Source organism: Dermacentor silvarum, chromosome 7, assembly GCF_013339745.2.
Source record: "Dermacentor silvarum isolate Dsil-2018 chromosome 7, BIME_Dsil_1.4, whole genome shotgun sequence".
Lineage (NCBI taxonomy): Eukaryota > Metazoa > Arthropoda > Arachnida > Ixodida > Ixodidae > Dermacentor > Dermacentor silvarum.
In genome coordinates, this window is record NC_051160.1 from 89,927,210 (window position 1) to 89,942,828 (window position 15,619).

The 15,619-nt window shown below is 47.4% G+C and overlaps 1 protein-coding gene across 5 annotated transcripts in view; it reads left to right on the forward strand.

The window, feature by feature from the left end:
• LOC119458265 (uncharacterized) overlaps positions 1 to 15,619 on the forward strand; it is a 112,333-nt gene that overhangs the window by 91,652 nt on the left and 5,062 nt on the right. For all 5 annotated transcript variants that reach the window (XM_049670956.1, XM_049670959.1, XM_049670958.1 and 2 more), the window contains exon 7: positions 14,558 to 14,616. In XM_049670956.1, coding sequence (XP_049526913.1) covers positions 14,558 to 14,616 — 59 coding nt within the window. The remainder of the gene's footprint in view (positions 1 to 14,557; positions 14,617 to 15,619) is intronic.

The window sequence follows — 15,619 nt, forward strand, 5'->3', positions numbered from 1 at the left end:
TGGCTCCTTTTCCGATGGGGGGTGATTGTAGTGAAGACGAATGCCCGGCGCTGCAGCCACATCGCCAGTCATCCGGGAAGCGCGAGCTCGAGATTGCCTGAGCCGCTCTGGTTGAGACACGCTGCCAACGCTGCCCGCTGCTCTCTTGTACTGTGTTCACATTAGATAATAATCAATTCTGGCAGAACGCATCGTGGTACGCATGGACTTCGCGGCGTGTGCATTGGGAAGAACGCATCTCTCGACGAATGTCGTCGTCAATGCGTTCTTCCCAATGCACACGCCGCGCCATCTAGCTGCGACGCCGCAAAGTCCACGCGTAGCACGGGTTCGATTCCGCCGAGCACCGGAGAAATTTTATCGGCTACTTAACGGAGGCTGGGGGGGGGGGGGGGGGGGGTAGCATACTTAAGGGACTTCACACACTTTCCGGGGCTACGTATCTATATAAGTTTGTATCTAACCGTTTTTCCGCCTATCTGCAGCCACTTGGTAGTCCGTGTCGAATTGGTAGCGCATAGAGCTGCTGTGCTGAGGTCACAGGGTTCGAAACCAACCATCGGACAAACTTGGGTCATTAAGTAAGTCGCGATGTTTAAGATCGCCACTGCCGTAACTAGCAATGCTAGTTACGACAGTGGCGATACGTGGCGTGGCTACATTGATTCAATGCTAACGCATTTACGTCGACGGTCATCGTGAGATCGACTCTGCCTCTTTTTGTCATTAAAGTGCTCCGCATACGCGTGTGACACAAGTTCAGTTACCCAAGTCGGCTTCAAAGAGATTCATTCAGGAGCGGCATATACGCAGTGGCATATATACCCAGTGACCCAAGTTGGCCCGACGGTTGGTTTCACACCCTGTTTCATCAAGTTCGATGCGCTACAGATAAAACCGGAGCCTATCCACTCGCAGTCACTAAAGCTGGCGGGAAAACGGTTAGATAGATAGATAGATAGATAGATAGATAGATAGATAGATAGATAGATAGATAGATAGATAGATAGATAGATAGATAGATAGATAGATAGATAGATAGATAGATAGATAGATAGATAGATAGATAGATAGATAGATAGATAGATAGATAGATAGATAGATAGATAGATAGATAGATAGATAGATCAGTCCACGTAAAGTGAGTGAAGTAACCCAAGACGGCTAATCACATTCAAAAATGGCTTCCCAGCTTGATCTGCGCCGGGGCTTCTGTGTAAGCCCGGATCAGTGCAGCGTTCTATTCTCCACTGGAGCTACTAGAAAAAATCTGGCAGAACACGTCTCGCAATAAATGGCAACGTTCATTCGGATAGCACAGAATGAATCTATGGACACATGGAATTGCCACCACCGAGGCGTGCATGCGGCACCTAGTTGTGCTGCCGAGAAGGCCACGCGTTGCCTCCGAGAAGAGGTGCGTGGCGCTCCTCCGGTGAGTGCTAAGTTCATCCCAATAAATCATCTTCATCATCACTCTCATAATTGGTTCCCTTCAGGCTGCACACATAGTGGCACATGGTCAGTGACCCAAGTTGACGAGAGGCTCATTGAACAGTGGCACATACCCAGCGCATTCGTGAAGCAGCTCGCTGAAGCGTTGGCGTGAAAGACATTCATTGAAAAGCCGCACATCCCCCAGTACATTTGCGGCGCAGCTTGCTAAAGCGCCAGACTGCTGTCCGTGAGGAACCCGTGTAAAGTGGGCTTGTTTCTTCCCAGCACGGGAGAGTTTTCTAATGGCAAGTTCGGCTGCCCAAAATCCAGCCGAGTTCCTCACCCGCTGTACTGCTGCTACTGCCCGCTGATTCCCATTGCACACGCGCTGCCGTCTATCGGCACCACCGCAGAGTCCGCGCAAGGCGCCAGTTCGATTCCGCCCAGCATCGCAGAAAATTAAAACGATATATTTTTTTGCATTATATGGCGGCACATTCCCGCTGACAATTACCGAGTTGCCGAAGTTGGTGTCGAAGACGTCCATTGAAGAGCGGCCCATAGGCAAAGAGTGCCATATAGCTAGGGACCGAAGTTGTTTCACCGGTTGGCTTGGAACGATGTTCACTCCACACAGCAGCCCGACCCGCTTTCGATTCGACCATGGATAACCCAGAGACCCAGGTTTGCTAACAGGTGCACTGATATGTATCTTTAGCCTTATAGCTCATAAGTTCTGTTCGCAGCTAAAAAAATAACACTATCTTTAAGAGCAATAAACCAGGTGCCGAATTCAAAAAGCTTTTCGTTTTTCAGTGCTCCTAACTACCATTGGCAGCCGGCTTAATGATATGTCCAGCATCAAGATTGGCGGAATTTTTCTCTACGAACATTTCTAGCGTACGAGGTTATTGAGAATACGGGCCCAGATATTAAGGAAGTTGATGATAAATCATTGTTGTGCTTGCATATACCCGCATGTTCTAGCGGTAATGAGCACATATCTATCATCCGCAAAACCATATATTTCTGTTGTATTGAAGTACTGCAGTGAATGCCGCAGCACCCCAATCTTATGAGGTGCAGCGCACAGCCATGCGTATGGGTCCACAGCAACCATATGTATTGCAAAAGGGTTTATTAGAACTTGGAGCAGCGCAGCGGCCACAGTCACACAAGGACACAGCTTCCAAGCACGAGCGCCGTTGCTGAGCAAGAGCGCTGGAGCCACTAGCATCTGGCCCCACCAGAGAGAGAGTAAACATTTTATTATAAAAAAAGTTGCAAGACTGTGGGAGGGACCCCTTGCCCGGGGTCCCTAGAACGATCTCAGTGACAGCACGGGCCCGTTGAACTAGGGCCCGGCGGACCTCAGGAGTCCCGTCGTGGAAGGCATCCTCGCACAGCTCTTTGGTGCGGAAGGGGTGCAGGATGACAGGCAGGGTAGGGGACAATTTTCCGGTGCACTCCACCGTGACATGGAACGCCGTGGGGGAGCTGCCACAGCCCGGGCAAGAGTCTGCGTAGCGGTCAGGGTAAAATTTATGTAGGGTAGAGGAGGTTGGGAAATGTGTGTGTTTGGAGTTGGCGCAGTGCCTACTCCTCCTCTCGCGAGAACCACAGCGGCGGCGGGCCCATGGTGTGTCTAGGTCCTGTGTAGTATTTTAATATACCTCTGTATGTGAGTGGTGAGCCCACCTGATCTGTACTCCGATCCTCGTCATGCCGGGCAGCTCGGAGGCTGATTTCTCGAGCGACCGCACCAGCGGGGTCATTAGCCGACAGTGAGGCATGGCCAGGAGCAAGTGGATGCGTTGTGGGGCAGATGTGTCTGTGTTTGGTGACTGGCATAGGATGTGGAGAGCCGCCTTGGAGAAGCCGCGTGCCATCAAAAAGGCGTGGCATGCTTGCTGCGAATCGGTTAGGATATGCACCTCCCCAGAAATCTGGAGAGCGTGTCGCACAGCAAGCGCTACTCCAAGGACTTCTCCGTGTTCAGGTGCAGAAACCCGCAAGAAGGTGGCCGTGATATATGGTTAGCGCCATCCAACACTACCGCGGAATACCCCTTGTGGCACCGAGCAGCATCCGTGTATAGGGTATTTGTCTCTGGGATGTCGCCGAGCATGCGCACCAGGTAGCGTACACGGGTGCGCCGGCGTCCCGCGTCATGGTCACGATGCATGTTTCGTGGTAGTGGGTGCACCTTTAAGGCTTTACGGACCCAAGTCGGAATAGTGATGGCGATGTCCTCATCATAATTGTGCAAAACTGGATGTCCCAATCTCGAGAGCAAGTGCCGCCTAGTGGGTGTGAGCAAAAGACGTTGTCTTTGACTGGCCCACTGAGCTTCCAATAACTCACTGAGAGTGTTATGCGTCCCTAGGGCTAGCAGACGTTTCGTGGCGGTGTAGTGTGGGAGGCCGTGGGTGAGCTTGGTCGCCTTTCGCAGCATTGTGTCGACCCGTATCTGCTCCGACTGCGTAAGTCTATGGAAGGGAAGGTGGTTGTGCTTGTATATGCCCGCATGTTCTAGCGGTAATGAGCACATATCTATCATCCACAAAACCATAGATTTCTGCTGTATTGAAGTACTGCAGAAAATGCCGCAGCACCCCAATCTTATGAGGTGCTGCATCATTGCCACGTGCAGCGCACAGCCATTGCAAATCGCAAATTATCGTGCGTAAGCAGTGACGATGTCGACGGCCTGCCGCAAGTTGGAATCAGCTAGCGCAAGGCAGGGATAATTGGAGATCGCAGGGAGAGGCCTTCGTCCTGCAGTGGACATAAATATAGGCTGATGTTGATGATGGTGATGAGATTGGTTTGAGTATCACGGTATAAGGGCATATTTCTAAACGAAATGGCAGATTTGTTGGCGAAAGTGTCGCTGAATGGCCCGGTCCTTGAAAACCTACCGGCTTCAGCTTTTGTCACAGAGGTTAGATTTCGGAGACAAATGACTCTGCGGGAATTTCACGCTGCTTCTTTAACAAACTCCTCAGACTTTCAGCACTTGTCGCATTATTGGAATAGTAAACTCTGTCAAACGCGAGCACTTGCAGACACAATCACTAGACTACGCTGCCGAATTCCTTTCTGTTTTTTTACCTACACAGAGTTGGTCAGGTTCCCTCACCGAACTGTCCCTCTTGCGGACAACAGGAAAAAATAGATGTTTTTCTCATTGGCTGTCAAAGGTATGCGGAATTGCGAAAAAGAACCTTGGAAACACCATTCCGCCTTCTTATATTAGAATTAACTGTTCAAAATGTACTATCATTGGCGCTCTCGGTATTCCGAGGCGTCTACGTAGGCCGCACCCTCTACGTCATGGTATTTGCGCACAATGTGGTGCGCCCTTGCCTTTCGTCGCTCCTTGTTTTGCTCCGGGTGCATGTTCTTGAGCAGTCCAGAAATTTTAAATTCCCTCAACGTCTCTGGTGGAATGTTTAGTTTCGTGCCGTGTTGCGCTTCGCATCGAATTTTGAGTTCCCGTAGAATATGTGGCCCCGTTGGGGTCTGTGCGAGTCTTTCGTATTGGCCATAGTGAGCGCCTGGATTAGTTCGTCAAGCGTGTTGTGTAGCCACAACTCTAAGAGATTGTCGTTGGATGTTGCGACTGGGACCCCAATTGCCTGTTTGAAAGCTCGTCTGATGATGCATTCCATCTTATTTTTTTTCTGATGATTATTGAATAGGGGAGCTATAACGTAAAGCTATTCCAAACCTTTCTATTCCAATTCTGCAATGAGCCAAGTAATGCGACTGATCACGCAGGCCTCCACCAGGCGCAGTCTATAGGTCCCGTTCCCGTAGACCTGAGCGCCTGTTGGAGATCCTCCGAATCATGGCCAAAGTCTGTTTGGTCTGCCATGACAAGAGAGATACAGTGTAGTTCGCCTTCCCGTTCGCCTGAACGTGTAGTCCAAGAATGCGAGCACGCTCTACCTGGGGGACGGGAACGCCATCCACGTTCACCGTGATTTCGGGTGGAGGAGTAATGCTACGTACGCGGATGAGAACAAGCTCGGACTTTTGTGGGGCACAGGACAAGCTGCCCTGTCGTGCGTAAGCAGTGACGATGTCGACGGCCTGCCGCAGTCTATCCTGAGTGGCACCCTCGGACGCTCGCGTCATCCAGATCGTGATGTCGTCTGCGTAAATCGCATGTGCAACTTCGGGGATCTGGACGAGCTGCTGTGTAGTGCCGCGACCTGTGAGGTGAATCGTGTCCGACCGATGTGGTCCTATCCCAATGGTGGCTGTTCTGTCCCGCAGAAAAGAACGAATGTAGTTATACATGCGGCCATCGGAATGTGATTCTGCAACATTTTGAAGAATCAAATCGTGTGCCACGTTATCAAATGCTCCTTTTAGATCAAGGGCGAGGATGGCCCTCGTCTGGGCATGGGACGCGGGGGGCGATAACCTCTTCCTTGAGCTGTAGAAGCACGTCCTGCGTGGAGAGATGTGCCATGAATCCGAACTATGAGTGGGAGAAGAAGGACTATCGTTCGAGGAAATGTTGTAGACACCGCAACAGCACGTGTTCCATTAACTTTCCGATGCATTAAGTAAGGGATATCGGCCGTAAATTTGCTATGGCTATGGGCTTGCCTGGTTTGGGTATTAGCGAAATGTCAGCATGATGTCATGCCTGTGGGAGCGTGCCCTGACGCCAATGATTATTGAATAGGGGAGCTATAACGTAAAGCTATTCCAAACCTTTCTATTCCAATTCTGCAATGAGCCAACCACGATTGGTCAAAAAAATTTCGGGCCACTCCCAACTTCGCCTGTCTGTCACGCAACGTCACGAAAACCGCGATAGCTCCCCATATGATATAACATGTACTCACTGATTATGCATGATTAAAGCGCACAAAAGAAAAATCATTATTCCTGATTCGACGCCTTTTCACCATTAGCCCTCTGCATTGGTCCAATGTTTTCGGGCTGCGCCCACTTCGCCTGTCTGTCACGCGACCTCCCAAAACCGCCAAAACTCACTGTGTCAAACTGACGTGTAAGCGAAACAAAAGTGCATTAATATGTCGAACAAAACTGAATTTTTTTCTGAATAGCCAGAGACTACCCCGTTCCGAAAGGAATAGGAGATGGCTGCCCGCCGATCACTCAGGCCCTCGCTACTCGCACCTGCCAGTGAGCATGTATTTAATTGCGCTTGATAAACCTTTTTGCGTGGTAGTAAAACGTTATCGAACCCATTTGGCACGTATACGACATCGCTCTGCCAACTCTTCCATGCTGAGGATCCGTTTTAGCGGCATTCTTATCCTTCCGTTGCACGCCGCCGCAATTTTCGACCAGCCACCGCAAGCTAAGTAAGGCGAAGCGGACCAATCGGAGAAGCCGGCACCACACTCTTCATGCGGTTATCTATTTTCACTGTGCTGGCTCGGCCCCATCGAAACCCTCCCCACTAGAGCGTGCTCCTCGCCTCTTGTCAGCCAAATCTTGTCAGCTTGTCAACAAGATGGCTAGAACGTCGCTTTTCTTCCCAACTGCCATTAGCTCCATTGATCACCAACTGAGGAAGATTTCACGAACATTTCCAAGTCTGAATTATTAGATGTCTTAATAAGCTTTCTATCGGCGGCTCCGGGCCGCGATGGAATCACTTCGTCCATGTAAACATTTCTGTATAAAGAATCACAAAATTATTTATTAGACATCATCAATTATTCCCTAAATAGGGCATGGCTTCCATTCGAGTGGAAAATCGCCAAGGTCATTCGCTTGCTTAAAAATACGAGTGACGGTTACGTATTAGGCAATATTAGGCCCATCGCGTTAACTTCAAATTTCCTATAATTTATTGAAAGAGTTATCAACATTCGAGTGAGAAATTTTCTTAATGAGTGATCAATCCTGAGTTCGAAACAAATTGGTTTCAAACCACAGTGCTCCATATGGCAAGCGCATATTGACCTTGAAAGCCGTATTCAATTGGCACGGCGCCAAAGGCAGTATGCGGCATTAGTCACTCTAGGATATCTCAAAAGCGTAGTATAGTGTTGAGCATGTGATATTGTTCAATCAGCTTCAGACCATTAACTTTCCAAAGTACCTTCAAGCATGGATTTCAGAATTTTTAAGGAACAGATAATTTCCTTGCTTCCAAAGCGTAATTTCGTCGCCAAGGTACGCGCAGTCAAGAGGCGTTCCACAAGGGGCAGTACTTTCTCCAGTCTTATTTATTATTCTAATGAGTTTCATGCCATGTCATGATGGCGTACATACTTACGTGTACGCTGATGACATTGCGTTTTTCTCATCGGCAAATGATATCGAAAAACTTCACCAAATATTACAGACATACTTGTTTGGTATATGAAGATGGCTTGATGCAATGCATCTTTGTCTCAACGTTGACAAATGATCGCTGCTCGCGTTTCCATTAAAGGAACCCATATATATTTATCTCTATTATCCTCAAGATATTATCCCACAAGTAAAGAGTTTCAAGTATCTTGGCGTGCTATATGATACATCTTTGTCTTGGATAGCGCACATTTACTATATTGCACCAAAGAGTGTTCCTGCGGTTGGTTTGCTACGTAGGCTGAGCAATACTCGATCAGGAATGCTACGAATAACACTGTTATCAATATACCGCAGGTATGTTCGGCCGGTATTGGAATTTGGATGCGTACTGTACTCTGGAGCTCCTGCATATAAACTTCGCCCCCTGGTTCTTTTGGAGAGGCAGGCCTTGCGACAATCTTTAGGGCTACCTAAATTTGTAGCAAATGAAGTTTTACATCTGGAAGTCAGGATCCCTTCCCTTGATACGCGGTTTCGATTGTTAGCTGTACAATCATTTTTAAGGCTTTATGAATTCCCTATAAGGCGTTCACAAACAGTTTTTATCTCCCAGCCGGATTTTTTTTATTGTACTGGTCGTTATTCCACGCACCACAAATTATTTTTATTCAAACTATCCTAGATCAATTAAACGTCCAAATTCGTGAGGTGAGTCCTGTTTGCTGCAACACCAATTCCATTAAAGTTCAGTTTGATTAAACTTTTCCTAAAAATGCAAACACGCTATCTTACCACATGCTAAGCTCTAGCTTAAGTGATCAGTCATTGCACGTACCGATCAATAAAGTTATTGTCGCTGACGGTTCCCAAAATAAAAAAAAAGTGTGGAATAATATCTCATATTCTCGACTGGTCGTTTTCGCTTCACCTACCAGACTTCGTACCTATCTTCCTAGCAGAATGTTTAGCTGTAGTTCTAGCCGTCCGTAATCTAAATTCATCAACGCGCTCCACAATGGTCATGTCAGATTCTCTATCTACATATTTGCTCCTCTCTCACTGCCCCTGAGTATCCCCAGGTTTTGCGACCTTTCAGATCATTCGTACCCCCTTAGCTTTGATTAGATTCGATAGATTGGTCGTTGAAAAGGAAAGTTTATGATCATTGCATTCTACCGGTGCTTACATATGGGGCAGAAACTTGGAGGTTAACAAAGAATCTCGAGTACAAGTTAAGGACCGCACAAAGAGCGATGGAACGAAAAATGTTAGGCCTAACGTTAAGAGACATGAAGAGAGCGATGTATATCAGACAGCAAACGGGGATAGCCGATATTCTAGTTGACACGAAGAGGAAGAAATGGAGCTGGGCAGGCCATGTAATGCGTAGGATGGATAAACGGTAGACCATTAGGGTTACAGAATGGATACCAAGAGAAGGGAAGCGCAGTCGAGGACGGCAGAAAACTAGGTGGGGTGATAAAGTTAGGAAATTTGCAGGTGCAAGTTGGAATCAGCTAGCGCAAGACAGGGGTAATTGTAGATCGCAGGGAGATGCCTTCGTCCTGCAGTGGACATAAATATAGGCTGATGATGGTGATGAGATTGGTTTGAGTATCACGGTATAAGGGCATATTTCTAAACGAAATGGCAGATTCGTTGGCGAAAGTGTCGCTGAATGACCCGGTCCTTGAAAACCTACCGGCTTCAGCTTTCATCACAGAGGTGAGATTTCGGATACAAATGACTCTGCGGGAATTTCACGCTCCTTCTTTAACAAACTCCTAAGACTTTCAGCACTTGTCGCATTATTTGAATAGTAAACTCTGTCTAACGCGAGCACTTGCAGACACAATCACTAGACTACGCTGCCGAATTCCTTTCTGTTTGTTTTTTACCTACACAGAGTTGGTCAGGTTCCCTCACCGAACTGTCCCTCTTGCGGACAACAGGAAAAAATAGACGTTTTTCTCATTGACTGTCAAAGGTATGCGGAATTGCGAAAAAGAACCTTAGAAACACCGTTCCGCCTTCTTAGATTAAAATTAAATGTTCAAAATTTACTATCATTAAGGGCCTCGACCCTTGGGCACAGCGACAGGAAGGTTGTTGATGCAATGCAGGATTTCATTGCAGGGTCAGAAAGATTTCCACTGCACCCGCAGTGGTTGCTCAGTGGCTATGGTGTTGGGCTGCTGAGCACGAGGTCGCGGGATCGAATCCCGGCCACGGCGGCCGCATTTCGATGGGGGCGAAATGCGAAAACACCCGTGTACTTAGATTTAGGTGCACGTTAAAGAACCCCAGGTGGTCTAAATTTCCGGAGTGCCCCACTACGGTGTGCCTCATAATCAGATCGTGGTTTTGGCACGTAAAACCCCATAATTAATTAATTCATTCATTCAGATTTCCACTGTAAAATGAGAGCTTAAGGTTCCGTTATATGTTTTAAAAATCCATTTAATTAGCTGTTTTTTAATTTTTATTTACTCCTTCATTCTATTAAAATCACAAGATATAATCTATTAGTTCTCACGTACGTACCTATTCCCAAATTCTGTTTACATTATTTTATAATTCTCCTTCCTTATTGTTACATCGAATTACCCGGTTCTTTTCCAATACCCCACAGTGGGTATGCGCCACTAACATCTAGTATATACATCTACACCTGTATAACCATAACCAGGCTGATTTCAGAAGCAGCAATTGAAGTGGGAGGTAAGGTACCAAGGGCAACCAGTTAGTAAGCTCTCGCGAGTAACAACGGACCTAATAAAGAAATAAAAGCATGGTAGTGTCCAACTCAAGAGATGAAATAGAATTCGCTGAACTGTCAAAACTGACCAACAAGAGAGATAGATTCAACTTTTATTGATGCCAGCAATCACGAGGGCAGATGCAGCCTCCCTCCGCCTAGCGGACGGCCGAGATGTCCTGGGTCTCAGCGGCTGCCTCGGCTAGCTGAATGGCCCAGACCTGGTATTGCTGGTCTGAGCTGAGCAGCAGGGTCTCCCACTGCTGCCAGTTTTGAATTTTGCGGCCCTCGAAAGGAGCCGCCTTCCAGCATGCCCATAGAATATTTGGCAGATCCACCCTTCCTTTACATAATTTGCATTGATCATTGCATTTCCCTAGATAGAATCTGCAGCAGGCCACCGGGTTAGGATAATGTTTGTTTGCAGGAGGCGCCAGGACACCGCCTGTTTCCTGGTTATCGCGGGATGAGCTAGTGGGTACCGGGCCTATCCCAGCCGATAGTAATCGGTTATTTCTTGGTAGCTGACCATGCGGTGTCCTCTCGTTCCCGGCTCGGCCGGCTCACTTCATCGGTGAGAAAGTCATCGAGCTACGTTGTGAGCCGCCTCGTTGCCGGGGAGAGAGGACTGCACGGGCGCCCAAATAATTTGGATCGTCCCGCGATGAAGGTCGCTGTTATTGTTTAGAATTTGGAGCACCTATGGCGAGATGCGTCCTGTCGCGAAATTATGAACTGCGATTTTTGAGTCGCTTATGATAAGTATCGCTTTGGGGGAGGCCACCGCTAATGCTATTGCGGCTTCTTCCTCAAATTCGGGCTTATCAGTTCTCATGGTGCCGCTCGCGAGGGGTTCTCCGTCCGCCTTTACCGCTACGACGTACGTCCCTTTGCACTCTCGGTATTCCGAGGCGTCTACGTAGGCCGCACCCTCTACGTCATGGTATTTGCGCACAATGTGGTGCGCCCTTGCCTTTCGTCGCTCCTTGTTTTGCTCCGGGTGCATGTTCTTGAGCAGTGCAGAAATTTTAAATTCCCTCAACGTCTCTGGTGGAATGTTTAGTTTCGTGCCGTGTTGCGCTTCGCATCGAATTTTGAGTTCCCGTAGAATATGTGGCCCCGTTGGGGTCTGTGCGAGTCTTTCGTATTGGCCATAGTGAGCGCCTGGATTAGTTCGTCAAGCGTGTTGTGTAGCCACAACTCTAAGAGATTGTCGTTGGATGTTGCGACTGGGACCCCAATTGCCTGTTTGAAAGCTCGTCTGATGATGCATTCCATCTTGTTTTTTTCTGCCACTCCAAATTTTAGGTACGGTGCCACACAGACGACGCGGCTGATGACGAAGGTCTGCTCTAAATGAATTAGGCTGACCTACGTCATGCCGTAGTGTCTATTGGCAATCCGTTTGATTAGTCTTAGTGTTTGCTGTGCGCTGTTCTCTAGCGCACTGATGGTACCGAGGTTTCTGCCTTCCGCATGCAACCGGAGTCCTAGGACTTTGATCTGGTCTACGATAGGTATCGGGCCCCCGTTCACATTGATGTTAATGTTCGGTGTTCCTCCGTATTCTTTCCTCGTCGTAGGGTACACCAGCAAGAGTTCAGACTTTTGCGAGGAGCAAATGAGCCCCATCTCTGCCGCGTAGCGTTCGACGGCCTCCGTGGCCTGCCGGAGGGTTTCCTCGATTTGGCCTTCGCTGCCGCCTGTCACCCACAACGTCATGTCGTCGGCGTACAGGCTGTGGTTGAGGCCACGGATCTTGCTGAGAATTTTCGGCAGGCCAGTCATGGCCATGTTGAAGAGAAAGGGGACAATACCGAGCACTGCGGCTTTCCCCTACTTCCCAGTTCTATGTCATCCGACTTGATTTCTCCTATGGTGATTTGAGCTGTGCGGTTCGAGAGACAGTATCGGACGTAGGTGTAGGTCATGCGACCTACCTCCAGGTCATGGAGGTTCCCTAGGACCGCCATGTGCGTAATATTATAGAAGGCCTTGGTATATGCTTACCTTACATACATCCACCAGAAGAAAGTAAGGGATATTCGATTATAACGCGGAAAATATTAAGGAAGCCGGAAAAGATGGACACAGCATGCAATAAGTGAGAAGAAAACTTGGCATAGGACAAGGCAAGATGTATGCACTGAAAGATAAGCAGGGTAATAACATCAGCAATTTCAATGACATAGTAACAGCAGCAGAAGAATTATATACTGACCTGTACAGTTCTCACAGCAGCCAAGCTAGTATCATTCGAAGTAGTGATGAACAGGATACAGAGGCTCCTTCTATAACTAGCGATGAAGCTATAAGAGCCTTGAAAGACATGACCAGGGGAAAAGCGGCTGGAGAAGATGGAATACCAGTCGACTTAATAAAGAACGGAGAAGATATCCTTGAAAAGCCTGCCGTCCTTTATACGCCGTGCCTCACGACTTCAAGTGTGCTAGAGAGCTGGAAGAATACCAGCAAAATACTAATCCATAAGAAGGCAGGCGTTTAGAGAATTGAAAAGTTATAGGCTTATTAGCGTGCTTTCAGGACTGTATAAAATGTTCACCAAGATAATTTCCAATAGAGTCAGGGCAACACTTCAATCAACCAGGAGAACATCTAGAATGAATCATATCCGCGTCATCAATCAGGTAATCGAGAAATCTGCGCTGTACAATAAACCTCTCTATATGGATTTCATAGATTATGAAAAGGCATTTGATTCAGTAGCGATACCAGCAGTCATAGAGGCATTGCGTAATCAAGGAGTTCAAGAGGCGTACGTGAATATCTTCGGAAATATGTACGAAGATTACATAGCTACATTGGTGCTCCACAAGAAAAGTAGAAAGTTACGTATCAATAAAGGGGTCAGGCAAGGAGACACAATCTCTCCAATGCTATTCACTGCATGCTTGAAGAAGTATTCAAGCTCTTCGACTGGGAAAGCTTAGGAGTGAACATCAACGGCGAATGTCTCAGCAACCTCTGGTTTGCAGATCATTTTCCTATTCAGCAACAATGGGGGTGAATTACAACAAATAATTGAGGACCTTAACCGAGAAAATCTAAGAATGGGGTTGAAGATGATATGCAGATGATAAAGATAATGTTCAATTGCCTCGCAAGGAAACAAGAATTGAGGATTGCCCGTCAGCCTCTAGAGTCTGTAAAGGAGTACGTTTATCTAGGTCAATTACTCACAGGGTACCCTGATCATGAGAAGGAAATTTACAGAAGAATAAAACTGAGTTGGAGCGCATACGGCAAATAATTGCCAAACTGACTGGGAGCTTACCACTGTCGTTGAAAAGAAAAGTGTACAATCATTGCATTCTACCGGTGCTAATATATGGGGCAGAAACTTGGAGGTTAACAAAGAAGCTCGAGAACATGTTAAGCACCGCACAAAGAGCGATGGAACGAAAAATCTTAGGAGTAACGTTAAGAGACAGGAAGAGAGTGGTGTGGATCAGAGAACAAACGGGGATAGCCGATATTCTATTGGACATTAAGAGAGAAAAATGGTGTCGGGCGGGCCATGTAATGCGTAGGATGGATTGGACCAGTTAGAGTTACAGAATGGATACCAAGAGAAGGGAAGCGCAGTCGAAGACGGCAGAAAACTGGGTGGGGTGATGGAGTTAGCAAATTTGAAGGCGCAAGTTGGAGTCGGCTAGTGCAAGACAGGGATAATTTGTCCCTTCATCCTGACCCCTTCGTCATGCAGTGGACATAAAAATAGGATGATGATAATGGTGATGAGGAGGAAATAAACAGCCTGTGCGCCTGCGGGGCGGAGCAGATTGTCAACGGCGGCCAGCAATCAAATTGTGAACGATGGCGTAGCGCTCAAAATGTATTTAATTCTTTAGGTTTCAATAAATAGTTCCTTCATGTGTTCATGTAACTGATTTCCGCCTGGCGTGAATGGAAGGTGGGTAGCAACAAGGTCCAAGCTGCAACAGTACCAGTATCTTTGTTTTTGGTACTCAGAGACCTCTAACGCAATGTAGGAATGCAGCTTTTTGTAAAATTTAGTATATTTATTCTTACGACCGCTCTTTGCAGGCAGTATGATCTCAAGATGATCACGGAATACTATGGAGAAAGACTCATTGCCGAAGAAGGTGAGATTTCTGCGAGTTTTCACCACAGTATATAGCTTGCTGAACGTGCAAAAGTTATCGGCACTGTCAAATGCCACGTACGGACTTGCAGGAGGCTCAACACTTTATCAACAACGTAAAACGCAAGGTTTGAAATGACAAAATTAATTCACTCCAAAATGTGGCGTGATTTGGCTCATGTCCTCTCCAAATCGAGCGTTTTCGAATCTCAGAGTTGTCGAATGCAGCAGGTATTAAACTCCTCACTCTTTTTGGAGACGATAAGATCAACCGAAGGGGACTTGCCATCATTGCTTGCCAGTTGTAAGGAACAGTTCGCTGCTCTGTATGGAATGTTCGAGCGGCCCGACAAAGTCGCTGATCAATCGTCCATTTCGCAAAACACTACCTGCGTAGTCCCACACACGTTCTTGGCCGCACATGATCCTTGGCGCGATATCAGCGATAATTAGATCCTGCAAGCTGCTGCCAGGTCATCGCCCTCATACACCGGATCGGTCTGCGCGTGTGATCTACGCAGCAGCCAACGGGTCAGTACGATTCATTCACAATGAATAGTCATCTCGCAACATTAGCCCCGTCCGCCATCCTTCTTACGGTGTGGTTCATAGCGTAGAGTTCCCTACAAACATTACTAGAGGAAACTCTGGTCATTGTGTCTACGGGAGCTGCCAAATATTGCGGTTCAGATATCTGGAAGTCACTAGTGATCACGTCATCTTACTGAGCGATAGCGAGCAGCTACCTGGCCTTTGAAAACTATTTTGTTTGATACGCATGTCAGCAGGTTAGGATATAATGCATGCTCGGGTACGACCGTGTTGACATCACTTAGTGATTAGTGATCACGTCATGTGATTAAGTGATAGTGAGTAGGTTGTTGCCTTTCGAAAGCCATTTCGTTTGATGTGTATTTCAGCACCTTAGAAGAGTGCCTGCTTGGATATGACCATTGTTACCTAACATGAGTCACTGGTGATCACGTCAGGTGACTCAGGTGGTG